General features: G+C 43.7%; 1 protein-coding gene across 7 annotated transcripts in view; it reads right to left on the bottom strand.

Moving 5' to 3' along the window:
- Positions 1 to 13277, bottom strand: part of CRPPA (CDP-L-ribitol pyrophosphorylase A) — a 170585-nt gene extending 157308 nt beyond the window's left edge. For 2 of the 7 annotated variants that reach the window (XM_043509227.1, XM_038392958.2), the window contains exons 1-2: positions 12739 to 13265; positions 4246 to 4525 (exon numbers count right to left, since the gene is read on the bottom strand). In XM_043509227.1, the coding sequence (XP_043365162.1) occupies positions 4246 to 4525; positions 12739 to 12893 (435 nt within the window). In that variant the 5' untranslated portion in view covers positions 12894 to 13265. Of the gene's footprint in view, positions 1 to 4245; positions 4526 to 12738 lie in introns of all 7 variants that reach the window. The other 5 variants (XM_043509225.1, XM_043509226.1, XM_038392956.2 and 2 more) reach the window with 5 other exon arrangements.
- Positions 13278 to 13538: the final 261 nt, after the last annotated feature.

The raw sequence follows: 13538 nt of genomic DNA, 5'->3' as shown, positions 1-13538 counted from the left end.
CAATCCAGGAGATTTTAATAGGATATTTAAAGAAAATGACATTACATCAAGTTGGGGGAAAAAATCTCCCGGAATAGCTTCAGCCACAGCTGGCAACCCTAGGCAGAGGGAGAAGTGTCAGCACTGTTCCAAGGGCTGGGCAAGAGATTGCATGACTGCTGCTGTCAGTACAAGATGCTGCATGGGGGATCTGCACCCAGAGAGTGTACCTAGGGACCCTAAAACGGTAAGTAGGCTCTGTTCAGATGCCAAAGGCTTAAAACCCAGGGATTCAACGACTGGATCACCTCACTGCAGTCTGGTGAGCTGCATCTGTGACAAAGGGTTTTCAAAGAAAATGGAAATCTGCATTCAAAAAAGGCATTGAAAGGAGAGAGTGAGTGCCAGCGAGTGCGTGTGTGTGTCAAAACCATGGAAAGGCTGAAATTTTTCAAATGAGCAGCATCCAAAGAGGGGCTGAGGATACCAGTGCAGGCAGAGGATCAAATAACCAAAGGGAATGATATGGCTGGAATGCTAAATATCACCTAGTAATTTGTGCATTTTCTATCTTTCAGGTTATTCTTCCAAGTGAGTTGATGGTGCTTGGCAATTAGCACAAAATCTCATTTTAGAAGACATCAGAAAACCCCCTCAAAAAGCCATTTCATAAACAGGGATCCCTGCCATACCGTGGAGTATTCTCTTTTCCTTGGGAACAGCTTTCTACTCTTACTGTTTCACATCTTCAGATCTGTTCTTGACCCAGTCTTGCACCTATTTGCAGTTTAGAAAAGAGGTACCTGTTTGAAAATAAATAGTTTCCAAAAGCCCAGATTCTATACAATAGGGGAAGAACAGAAGCACTTCTTCATTTCTATAAAATTCTGAGTTTCCTACCTTATCATGAAAAGAAAAGGAGTACTTGTGGCACCTTAGAGACTAACAAATTTATTAGAGCATAAGCTTTCGTGAGCTACAGCTCACTTCATCGGATGCATTTGGTGGAAAAAACAGAGGAGAGATTTATATACACACACACACAGAGAACATGAAACAATGGGTTTATCATACACACTGTAAGGAGAGTGATCACTTAAGATAAGCCATCACCAACAGCAGGGGGGGGAAGGAGGAAAACCTTTCATGGTGACAAGCAAGGTAGGCTAATTCCAGCAGTTAACAAGAATATCAGAGGAACAGTGGGGGGTGGGGTGGGAGGGAGAAATACCATGGGGAAATAGTTTTACTTTGTGTAATGACTCATCCATTCCCAGTCTCTATTCAAGCCTAAGTTAATTGTATCCAGTTTGCAAATTAATTCCAATTCAGCAGTCTCTCGTTGGAGTCTGTTTTTGAAGCTTTTTTGTTGAAGTATAGCCACTCTTAGGTCTGTGATCGAGTGACCAGAGAGATTGAAGTGTTCTCCAACTGGTTTTTGAATGTTATAATTCTTGACGTCTGATTTGTGTCCATTCATTCTTTTACGTAGAGACTGTCCAGTTTGGCCAATGTACATGGCAGAGGGGCATTGCTGGCACATGATGGCATATATCACATTGGTAGATGCGCAGGTGAACGAGCCTCTGATAGTGTGGCTGATGTGATTAGGCCCTATGATGGTATCCCCTGAATAGATATGTGGACAGAGTTGGCAACGGGCTTTGTTGCAAGGATAGGTTCCTGGGTTAGTGGTTCTGTTGTGTGGTGTGTGGTTGCTGGTGAGTATTTGCTTCAGATTGGGGGGCTGTCTGTAAGCAAGGACTGGTCTGTCTCCCAAGATCTGAGAGAGCGATGGCTCGTCCTTCAGGATAGGTTGTAGATCCTTGATGATGCGTTGGAGGGGTTTAGTTGGAGGGGTTTTAGTTGGGGCTGAAGGTGATGGCTATCCAATGGCTATCCGATGGCTACCCCAATCTACCAATGTGATATATGCCATCATGTGCCAGCAATGCCCCCTCTGTTTTGCTTAACCTGAACTCTGAATTTCTTCGGTGAGTGATTTTTAAAAATTATGTTCTTGTAACAACTATTATTATTATTTAAAACCATTAGGTTATTGATATATATTCTCCTCAACTCCAGTTCAAGACTTTTTTTGCCTATACAATATACAAATATTTAGAATTTTACACCATGATCCTACCATCTGTTATACACATGAGGTCAGTGAGGCTCCACCTGAATACAGCAGTCTACCCATGTGCAATGAGTTGCAGGTCTAGGCCCTTAATCTGGTAAAGAAAAAGGCCTGTGCTGTGTTAAGTGCTGAAATCAATGGCAGTTGAGATCACTGAGCACCTCTCAGAATCAGTGATCAAAAGAATAAAGCGATGACCAAGATGGTTAAATATAGAGGTATGTAAACATGCATTTTAATTTTCCCCAAGTGTAACACTTAAACCACAGACCATGTAAAAATCAGTTAATACAGAAGGTTACACTATGCTAATAATCCCATATTAAGTATATGGTACATAAGTGAAACAAATCATAGCAGTGTATGATGGGGCACTCACTCTCACACTGACAGAGAGGAGATTAACAAACTCCTCTGGGCCTGTTCAATTCCAATGTGGGGCACCTGCAAGGCTGGTGGAGATGGGAGGGGCTTAAAGGCTTAAACTGCCACAGGAAGGGGTGGTGAACAGGAAGAGGCCTACCTTAGATAGGTTTGCTGAAAGTGAGATAGCAACAATCCTCTCTGCTCCCGAAGTGGCAAGACCCAGCCACAGAGCAGTACACCCCACAAGGAGAGGCTAGACCCCATTTAGACTAAGACCAAAGAGTAGATTCAAGAAGACTCCATGAGTTCCAAGCCACCCTTACCTCTCTTTATTTTCCCATCAACTCTCTTCTCTCATATGGGAAGAGAGGGGAGAGGATTCTTCTTTTGTGTGTATGCTCCAAGAACCCGCTTGGGGGAAGGACAAAAAGACAGCATAAAGACCTGAAATGGAGCCTGAGGGGACTTGAGGGGACCCATGCCCACCCAGACAAGTGAAATAAAATGTGTTCACATGTAGAACTTTATGTAGCAATGCAGAAAATATAAAACTTTAATACTTTTCAGATGCATAACTAAACATAAGTTTTACTATATGACTATTGAATAAAAATGTTAGGAGTTCCCTTAAAAATACAGGGCCAAATCCTGCTCACTTTACTCACAGTCATAGTCCCCAATAATTTCATTGAGATTATTTAGCAAATTACAGATCACATCCTCCATGCTTTGTCTGTGCAACAGATTAAAATTTGTCATATTTTAATTCCATTTAACTGATATTTATAAGGATGTCTCCTATAAATCCTAACAGCATTCAGCAATATCCTGTTTTTAATGTACCAATGATTAGTGACTAGGAAAACACAGGTACTGCAAACAAAAACTGTATCAACAGCATCAGACAAATCTTAAGACAACAAACACAAAAACTATTTTATAAAGGAAAACAATAGAAATAATGATCTCCAAAACAGGCATTTCCTGGCAATTAATGACCAGGTGTGTTTAGGGCTTGCGGCTGATCAATAACTAACTGTTAGCTAACCTCCCTGCCATTTATTGCTTAAAGAAAAGGAGTACTTGTGGTACCTTAGAGACTAACACATTTATTTGAGCATAAGCTCTCGTGAGCTACAGCTCACTTACTTCATAGGATCCTTAATTATTCTCATCAGCATAAGATCACAATTTCATTGTATCCACACAAAACAGCAAACGCTGATCTACAAGACTTATATGTAATTCTACATAATATGTCAATGTTTAAGAGTTTTAAGGAAATCAGGTAATGTAATAGAAACAGTACTTTTGCCACTTACTTTGTGAAGGAATTCATGATGAAGGGTGAGATGGAAAAGTATAATAGGCAAAGCTCTTTGTTATGCCACAAAAATATTACTCTCTCTTCTAGATAACTATAAACTATGTATCACTGGAGTATCTAGGTATTGGTCAACAGAATTTTGCATTCTAAAGGCCAGCTGGATCAAGCATACACAGTAAATTCTCATCAGGTTGGTAACTTCCTACCTTACAAGTTGCAAATTAATTCCATATCCTAGTTGTATATTATTCTGTATGGCAAATAAGGCCCTTATCCTGTAAGCACATCCACCCAAGATGACCTGCTTATATGACTGGGTCCTATATTTGTTCCATTTAAAATATATGGTACTATGTTGAGGTATTAATACAGTTCCTATTTTACTTTGTACCATGTAAGAGTTTACAGAATTCAGTTGTTGTGCTGTACATACCCCATGTTCTTTAGCAGCCAAAACCACTTTAAGAAGAATATCTTCCTCGACAAATGGCCTCACAGCATCATGGATAATCACTACTTCTGGTTTCTGGAGTGGACAGCTGGAAAGCTTGCTCTCTGGAAAGATTTTCAGTCCATTGAAAATTGACCGGTGGCGAGTCATTCCACCTTCTACAACCGTAATTCGTTTGTGGCCATATTTTTCAATGATAGACTTCATTGTTTCAATGTTCTCTAGAGACACCACCACCACAATATCCGATATCCAGTTTATTCTGTAAAAAATTGTGGAGAAGCATAAATATTGTTTGCATGCATTCTTAAATAAAACTTTGAGCACCTGGATTAGGATTAGAAATTAATACATTCTTGTTGCAGGAAACTTTATTATCAGTAAAAATAGTAACATAATGAAGCACTTCCCAACATTTTAAAGTTGCTATCAGTTTGCTACTTTAAGGTTCTGATCCTGAAAAAAAAGCCACATGGGTGGACCCTTCCATCCAGATGGAGCCCCAGTGAAGTCAATGGGATTCTGTGCAGGAGTCTGCCCACACACAACAAGTTGCAGGACTAGGGAGTAAGACTTCAGATATACCAGCCGGAAATCTCCTCGTCAACCAACCTTATCAACTAATTGAGTCCGATCCCATTCTGGGTCCCAATGACCTGTCACTTCCTTTTCAAATGTGTGTGCACTCTACCCAACAGTTATAGTCTCGCTGCTCTTAACGTCAATCTCATATCATTTGGTACCTAGAAGTTTGGACTATTCCAAGTTCTACTGTGTGTCAGAGCACATACAACTGAATGAGAGTCAGACAGCAAAGAAACTCTGGACAGATGCTAGAAAGTGAATCACTGTCAGGGTAGAGACGAACAGTAATATGGAGGATACTATGTGAGTCAAACAACAGTGGTAGAAATTAGATGTTAAAACATTGTTATAATGTAGTATTGTAACAGTGATCTGGAAATAGTGGTATTCTGCATATATATTTACCTTTTTATAAAGCTACTTTCACAAAATGTACAAATATTCAAGTCCGACAACATTGTTTTGACCATGAAGACAATAATCTGATGGTTCTTAACAGCATCATTATTTAGATAAACTTTTTTTTTGGGGTGGTGGTAGTGACGGGGGGGGAGTTTGTTAAATGTACTGACCCCAAAAATAGCACTGTGATGGACACAGGGAAGAACCTACCTATATTAGATTAAAAAAATACACTAATTTGAACTGGTTGAAGTGCTGACTGAAGTAACATTATTTATATCTTGGTTATGTTCGACATATGCATCAGAAAATAAAGATCATGTTCATGTACTGCATTTCAAAATATTTAACAGCATAGTCCAAGTTCATTCATTTCCATGTTTGTTTCCTAAAATTCTATGCAGGCAGTACCTAAAAAAACCCAACCAAATAAAATCAGTATATTATTTCCATATGTACAACAATTATTTTTAAAAATGGAAAAAATACATGAATCTAGCAAACTGTGGAATGCAAAGGAATTTCCTCCAGCACCCTCCTTACACAAACATAGGTAAACCCAAAAAATAGCCCCACTGAAACTATGCAATAACGGGGTGGTTCCAGGGGGAATTTGAGGCAGCAGGGAGCACAGTGGCCAGAGCAACTGCCCAGGCTCTGATCTACTGCTCTCTCCTGCTGAATTTGAGCATACTCAACACAAATAACAAGTTAACGACACTTTTAGTTGGGACCATGTATTTTGTCATATCTAATTCTTTGGATTGTTAAGAACAGCCATACTGGGTCAGACCAAAGGTCCATCTAGCCCAGTGTCCTGTCTTCCGACAGTGGCCAATGCCAGGTGCCCCAGAGGGAATGAACAGAACAGGTAGTCATCAAGTGATCCATCCCCTGTCACCCATTCCCAGCTTCTGGCAAACAGAGGCTAGGGACACCATCCCTTCCCATCCTGGCTAATAGCCATTGATGGACCTATCCTCCATAAATTAATCTAGTTCTTTTCTGAACCCTGTTATAGCTTGGCCTTCACAACATCCTCTGGCAAAGAGTTCCACAGGCTGACGGAGTGTTGTGTGAAGAAATACTTCCTTTTGTTTGTTTTAAACTTGCTGCCTATTCATTTCGTTTGGTGGCCCCTAGTTCTTGTGTTATGAGAAGGAGTAAACAACATTTTCTTATTTATTTTCTCCACACCAGTCATGATTTTTTGACCTCTATCATATCCCCCTTTAGTCGTCTTTTTTTCCAAGCTGAAAAGTCCCAGTCTTATTCATCTCTCCTCGTACGGCAGCCATTCCATACCCCTAATAATTTTTGTTGCCATTTTCTGAACTTTTTCCAATTCCAATATATCTTTTTTGAGATGGGGTGACCACATCAGCATGCAGTATTTAAGATGTGGGCGTACCACGGATTTATATAGAGACAATATATTTTCTGTCTTATAGTCTATCCCTTTCTTAATGATTCCCAACATTCTGTTAGCTTTTTTGACTGCTGCTGCACACTGAGTGAATGTTTTCAGAGAACTATCCCACTGACTCCAAGAACTCTTTCCAGAGTGTTCACAACTAATTTAGACTCCATAATTTTATACGTATAGTTAGAATTATGTTTTCCCATGTGCACTCCTTTGTATTTATCAACACTGAATTTCATCTGCCATTTTGTTGCCCAGTCACCCAGTTTTGAGAGATCCTTTTGTTGCTCTTCACAGTCTGCCTGGGACTTAACTATCTGGAAAAGTTTTGTATCATCTGCAAATTTTGCTACCTCACTATTTATTTACCCCTTTTTCCAGATCATGTATTAATATGTTGAATAGGACTGGGCCCAATACAGAACCCTGGGGACACCACTATTTACCTCTCTCCATTCTGAAAACTGACCATTTATTCCTGCCCTTTGTTTCCTATCTTTCAACCAGTTACCAATTCATGAAAGGCTCTTCCCTCTTATTCCATGACTGCTTACTTTCCTTAATAGCCTTTGGTGAGGGACCTTGTCAAAGGCTTTCTAAAAATCTAAATACACTATATCCACTGGATCCCCCTTGTCCACATGCTTGTTGACCCCCTCAAAGAATTCTAGTAGATTGGTGAGGCACGATTTCCCTTTACAGAAACCATGTTGACTCTTCCCCAACAAATTATGTTCATCTATGTGCCTGACAATTTTGTTCTTGATTATAGTTTCAATCAGTTTGCCCAGCTCTGTGCAAAAATTGTTACAAAGTCTGAAATCATCTGACACCTTGGTTTCCCGTTTCATTCCATGTGAATCCTTCAAGTATACTTCAGTACAGTCATACATCTAGCCATAAAAATCTTCCACTTTTGCATGATTTTGACTCAAACCTAGGGCAAACTAACTGAACTCAACTCAACTCTTCTTTGCATGTTTCAAGTTAAAATTAAAGCAAAACTCAGGGAGAAAGGCATACTCACATTAATAGAAACTAAAGAAGAGATCTGTGCTATCCCTTGCTAAACTGCAGAACTCCACACAGTTGTGAAATGGTGCAAAAGCAGAATCTGGTCTGCATTTTCACTAGTGACAGATTGATACATGAACAGCATTCAAATTCCTTGTTCTGAAGCCAAATAACACTGACCACACTGCAGCTATCATATGCACAGTGTCTTGTGGAGAGGTAGGGAAAGTGGTATCTTAATTATCTTTTGTACCATCTAACGATAAAAGATCAAACTCAATAAAGGCAAGTGAAAGGTACTTCACGTAAGAAGGAAAAATCAAATGCACAACTACAGAATAGGGAATAATTCTCTAGGTGGTAGTACTACTGAAAAAGATCTGGGGGCTTTAGTGGATCACAAATTGATTATGAGTCAACAATGTAATACAGCTGCAAAAAAGAAAACAAAAAACCTAACAACATTCTGGAGTGTATTAACAGGAATGCCATATGTAAAAAATGGGGATTATTGTCTCATTTACTCAGCACAGGTGAGGCCTCATCAGGAGTACTGTGTCCTATTCCGGATGCTACACTTTAGGAAAGATGCGGACAAGTTGGAGAGAGTCCAGAAGAGAGCAACAAAAATGATAAAAGGTTTAGAAAACCTGACATATAAGGAAAGGTTAAAAAAATGGGTATGTTTAGTCTGAGGGGGGGATCTGATAACAGTCTTCAAATATGTTAAGGGCTGCTATAAAGAGAACATTCTCCATGTCCATGAAGTAATGGACTTAATATGCAGCCAGGGAGATTTAGGTTAGATATAAGGTAAAACTTTCTAACTACAAGAGTAGTTAAGCTCTGGAACAGGCTTCTAAGGTTGGGAAGGTTTTAAATATATGTTGGACAAACATGTCAGGCATGGTCTAGGTTTACTTGGTCCTGCCACAGCGCAGGGGGCTGAACTAGATGACCTCTCGAGGTCCTTTCCAGCCCTACATTTCTATGATTCTTTGATAATGGTAGAGAAGAGGGACAGTATCAGGGCAGACTATGATCAGCCATTGCCTGTACGGTATAGAAAGGCTCAATGCCTCCACTGGTGGCTAAGTGTCAGGGAGGAGTCACAGCTGCACCCTACCTCTGCACAAACCTTGTAAAAGGCTGAGTGCACCCCTCTCCACTGAGATCAGGGACAATTCCTTCTTGAGCTTACTCTGGGATGGTGTGGCTCCACTTAGGGTAGGGTAGCCAATTTTGGTTGGACATATTCCTGGAGGTTTCATCACATAACATAAAATTTAATTAAAGATTACTCTTTAATTCCTGGAGACTCCAGGACAATCCTGGAGGCTTGGCAATCCTAATTTAGGGCTGTGCCTTAAGGACACAGTCTAGTCCTATAAAAGCATGGATGGCCCAGAATGATTAGAAAGGAAAGAATCCATGCTTTGATCCATACAATGGCACTATATCCAAGTTATTATAAGAATGATGAAAAATATTAATATAGTATTGTTTTAGTACACTGCAGATTTCTCATTAACAGGAATTCCATGTCACACAGCTGCACTGACTGTTGAGGATCTGATTATAGACACATTTCAAAATTATTTAGTGACTCTATATGGAATGTCAACAGTCAATATAGCAGCAGAGCGATTAATTCTTTCCTGAAACTGTTCAACTTCTACCTTTTGATGGTAAACTTCACCAATTTAAAAAAAAATTCAAAATCAGCTTGAAAATTTTGTTTTAAAATGTCAAATATCATTCTTTCCCTTTTTCAACTATAAAGAATAAACTCGCTTGCTTAGAAAGAGCTGGGTGGTACCTTTAAAACAGTAGGCAATTACACTGGTTATAGCCTCGGAGAAGAAAAGCAAAGCAGGCCTGCTTAGGTAGTCTGAATTGCTGGGGCACTAACTAAATAGGGAACTGTGCAGCCTTGAAAAATCCCAGACAGGAAAGAAAGAGATGCAGGTATCTGCCCAAAAAAGGTGATGGCAGGAAGAATGAAGCCTAAAAGTTTCCTTGCTCAACCAGGGAGGGAGAATACAGGTGCAGTAGTTCTGAACTGTGGCAAGTGTCCTTAGGAAACTATCCTAGTGCAGGAAAGCAGCGAGGTCTATCTATCAGAGTATATATGAAGCTAGGAGTTAGGGCTTCTGGGCTTTATTCCTCAGCTCTTTTCATTGGCTTGCTCTGAGACCTATGGCAAGTCACTTAATTGCATTGTATCTGCATTTATTCATTTAGAAAAGGGGAACAGTAGCAGTTAACCTTAAGCCTGTTACGAGGCTTAATAACTCAGAGTTAGTCAGTTGTCCATATTCACATTGAACAGTGATAACACCTGACTCCACACACAACTGCAGTGAAATCAGTGGGGCTATACTGATAAAGTAAGGTATGGTTAACATCAGGATAACAATTTGGCCCTTAACGCTGTTTAAAAAAACACAGATATTCAGTTAATATATATCACTTTTGAAATAGTCTTATATGATACCAATAAACAAGTTTGCCAATGGAATTTGGCATGTGAGATTTCAAGTCAAGTAAGAATACGTTACAGGAAGCCAGAATATAATATGTGAAGGACATAACTGACAAGCCTCAAAAGGAATTTATTGTAGCAGATTCTTGGCAGCATGAAATCCTTTGACATACCTGTTCATGTTTAAACCGAGTAACTAGCTGGAGTTCAGCTTCCTAATCTTTGACAACACAGGTTTTTCTGCAAGATTGAAAATGTATAGAAGGGTATATTCCCACCTTTCTTTAGAATTGGAAAGTCTGCCTCCTGCCACTAGGCATATGTCAACAGGCGAGACACTTTGGAGGCATTGGAACCAGAAGGTCTTGGGTCATTGCAAAGTCCCTTCAAGGAAAGTATTTTTTTCTGTATACTTTGAATATTGAATTCATAAATCAAATGGGTGATCAAAATCAAATGAGAAAAAAAGTGTGCAATTTTTCTTTTGGATAATACATAGCAGATATTGGTCCACTAACTATATTCTGTTGCATTTGCCGCTGAACAGAATGATGGCCAATGAGTTTGTTAGCCCAGGACAGGGGTGGGCAAACTTTTTGGCCTGAGGGCCACATCTGGGAATAGAAATTGTATGGCAGGCCATGAATGCTCACAAAATTGGGGTTGGGGTGCAGGAGTGGGTGAGGACTCTGGTTGAGGGTGTGGGCTCCATGGTAGGGCCAGAAATGAGGAGTTCAGGATGTGGGAGGGGCTCCGGGCTGGGGTAAAGGCTCCAGCTGGGGGTGCGGGCTCTGGGGTGGGGCTGGGGATGAGGAGTTTGGGGTGTAGGACGGTGCTCTGGGCTGTGATCAAGGAGTGCAGGAGGGGGATCAGGGCTGGGGCAGGAAGTTGTGGTGTGGGGGGGAGGCTCAGGGGTGCAGGCAGCCCTTAGCTCAGGCAGCTCCCAGAAGCAGCAGCATGTCCCATCTCTGGTTCCTACGAGAGGCGTGGCTTGGCAGCTCTGCACACTGCCCTGTCCGCAGGCACCGCCCCCATTGGCTGTGATTCCCAGCTTGGGGCGGGGGGCAGCAGGCAGAGCAGAGGCCCCTGGTTGCCTCTACTTCTGGAAGCTGTGTGGAGTGGCCCCACCACCACGCTCCCCATTTGGAGCTAGATTAAAACAACTGGCAGGCCAAAGTTTGCTCATGCCTGGTTTATAGTATGTGTCTCTCACATTTTAAATTACCCAAGGTCCAGGCCTGTGTATTATGTTAACATTTGAGACTATAATTAAAGATTTATTATACATCCACAGACAGTCACATGTCTAAAATCCAGCAACCTTGTAAAATGGAAAAAATATTAACTGCTGAAGTGTCCTGACACATGAATTGTTTGCTTCAGCAGAAACAAAGAAGAGGCACAGATGCAGCCTTGCATTATGTTAGTTATCAATTTACAATTCAACTGAACTTTAATTAATTCCACAAGATACTTCATGTTTTCTATTAAGGCAAGGTATTAATGCATATGTGATGCCAGGGGCAGGCATAAAGGAGGCCTGTAGTGATTTCTGATAGAGAGCACTGCATTTCACCCACACCCAAAACTGGAGGATGTGATTTCTCGTCTCTCTCAGGCATGTCAATCAGCACTAAACCCACTTTCATTGCCAAAAGCTTTGGCTATGGGCAGAAAAGTAAACTCAGGAGAATCATATTAGGAACAGTCAGAAGTGACTTCTTTAAATTTAACTGGATTTGATTAATAGATAAATATTTTGATGATCTGAGAGAGAAATACTTGCTTATCCGAAGTATGTCATTCTAACACTAGCTATATTGTTGTAGAAACAGAGCCAAATTCATCATCATACAAGTGGAGGCAGCTCACGCTCACCACATCAGGAGTTGCACTTGTTTACTCCAGTCCTCAGAAAAACGCATGGATTTTTTTCAGGAGTAGAAATAGAATTGGTTATGATTCGGAGTACCGGTGGGGTGGGGGGTTCCCAACTTTGCCAAGTGTATTTGGGAGCGGGCATGCAACAAGTGACGGCAGCTCCAGGGATATGAAGCAGAGGACAGACAAGCCCAGGGGAGAAGAGATACAGAAAGGGGCAGCAAAGGAGCGGAGTCCGCAAGAGCTGGGGGAGCGGGAAGCCAGCAGGGGACGAGTCCTGGAGCGTGAAGCCGGCGGCAAAGCGCCTCCGAACGCGGGGCGGCAGCAGGAGACTAGCGGGTGCCAGGACCCCACGGAGGGATCCGGGGCTCAGAGGGTGGCCGCGGGGCTGGGGGAGGGGGTGAAAGGGGCAGAGCCCCCCCAGGCTGCACAGGGCAGGGTGCGGCAGGCTCGAGGGGAAGGCAGAAGGGAGCCATTGGGAGTTGAATCCCAGAGGGTGGGGTGCCCAGTCCCGGGGGCAGGGACAGGAGGGAGGAAGGGGGTAGAGGCGGGGCCGTGTCCCGAGGCGTAGGAGGGGCTGGACTATGGGGCGGAAGGGAGGCGGCAGACAAAACTGTGGGGAGAGCGGGGTTTAGGGGAGCCATGTCCGGGGGGGATGCCTGGAGGGGGTGAGGCGGCTCTTTACCTCTCCAGCGCCCGCACCGTGTAGCTGATGAGCGGCCTGCCCAGCAGGGCGCAAAACTGCTTCGGGGTGGCGCCCCCCAGGCGCTCCCCGCTCCCGCCCGCTGGCAGCACCGCGGCCACCGAGGCTCCGCCGCTCAGGACATTCCCTGGCTCCATAACAGGCCTAGGCCTGGAGCGTCCGCTCCCGAGCTCCAGCGGGAGCCCCCCAGACCCGGGGCTCCGGGAGGGGGGGCGCAGAGACCGGGAGCAGGGGCAAGCGGCCAATTCCCTCGCCCACCCGCGTCGCTTATCTCCCCTGCAAGGTCCGCGACTCAGAGAATCCAGCCTCCCCCCACCCCGGGACTGGCCCTACTCGCCCAGACTGAGTGGGCGGCCGCCCCCCGCATGGGCCTAGCGCGTCACTCCCGCCTGCCCTGGGGCGACCGGCTCCTTGCCCTGCAAGCGGATGGGACCGTGGGGGCAGCCCGGCAGCTGGCCCTTTAAATCCCCGAAGGCGGGGGCGGGGGGCGCAGAGAAGGCTTCCGCAATGCGCTTGCGCAGCCCGGCTGCGCGCGGGCGATCTCGCTCTTTACCGCTTGTCCCCGCCTGTGGAGCGCGGTGCGGCCCCAGCTCCCGGACTCCCCCCCCCCCCCCGCATCCGCCCCTGGCAAGCCACAGAGCCGCCGTTTGCAGCTCCCCATCCCCGGGGTCCACGCTGGCCTGTCCCTGCGTGTAATTTAGCGCAGCCCTAGGGCTAGTGTAATCCTTGGCGCCCGACTGGGGCCTGAAGAGGCCAGTGTGCAGCAGTGCCTGGCTCCTGGC

The sequence above is a fragment of the Dermochelys coriacea genome, chromosome 2 (genome assembly GCF_009764565.3).
Source record: "Dermochelys coriacea isolate rDerCor1 chromosome 2, rDerCor1.pri.v4, whole genome shotgun sequence".
In the NCBI taxonomy this organism is placed as follows: Eukaryota; Metazoa; Chordata; order Testudines; family Dermochelyidae; genus Dermochelys; species Dermochelys coriacea.
Note: the sequence above shows the minus strand (reverse complement) of the source record. Positions and strands in the feature narration are given on the sequence as shown.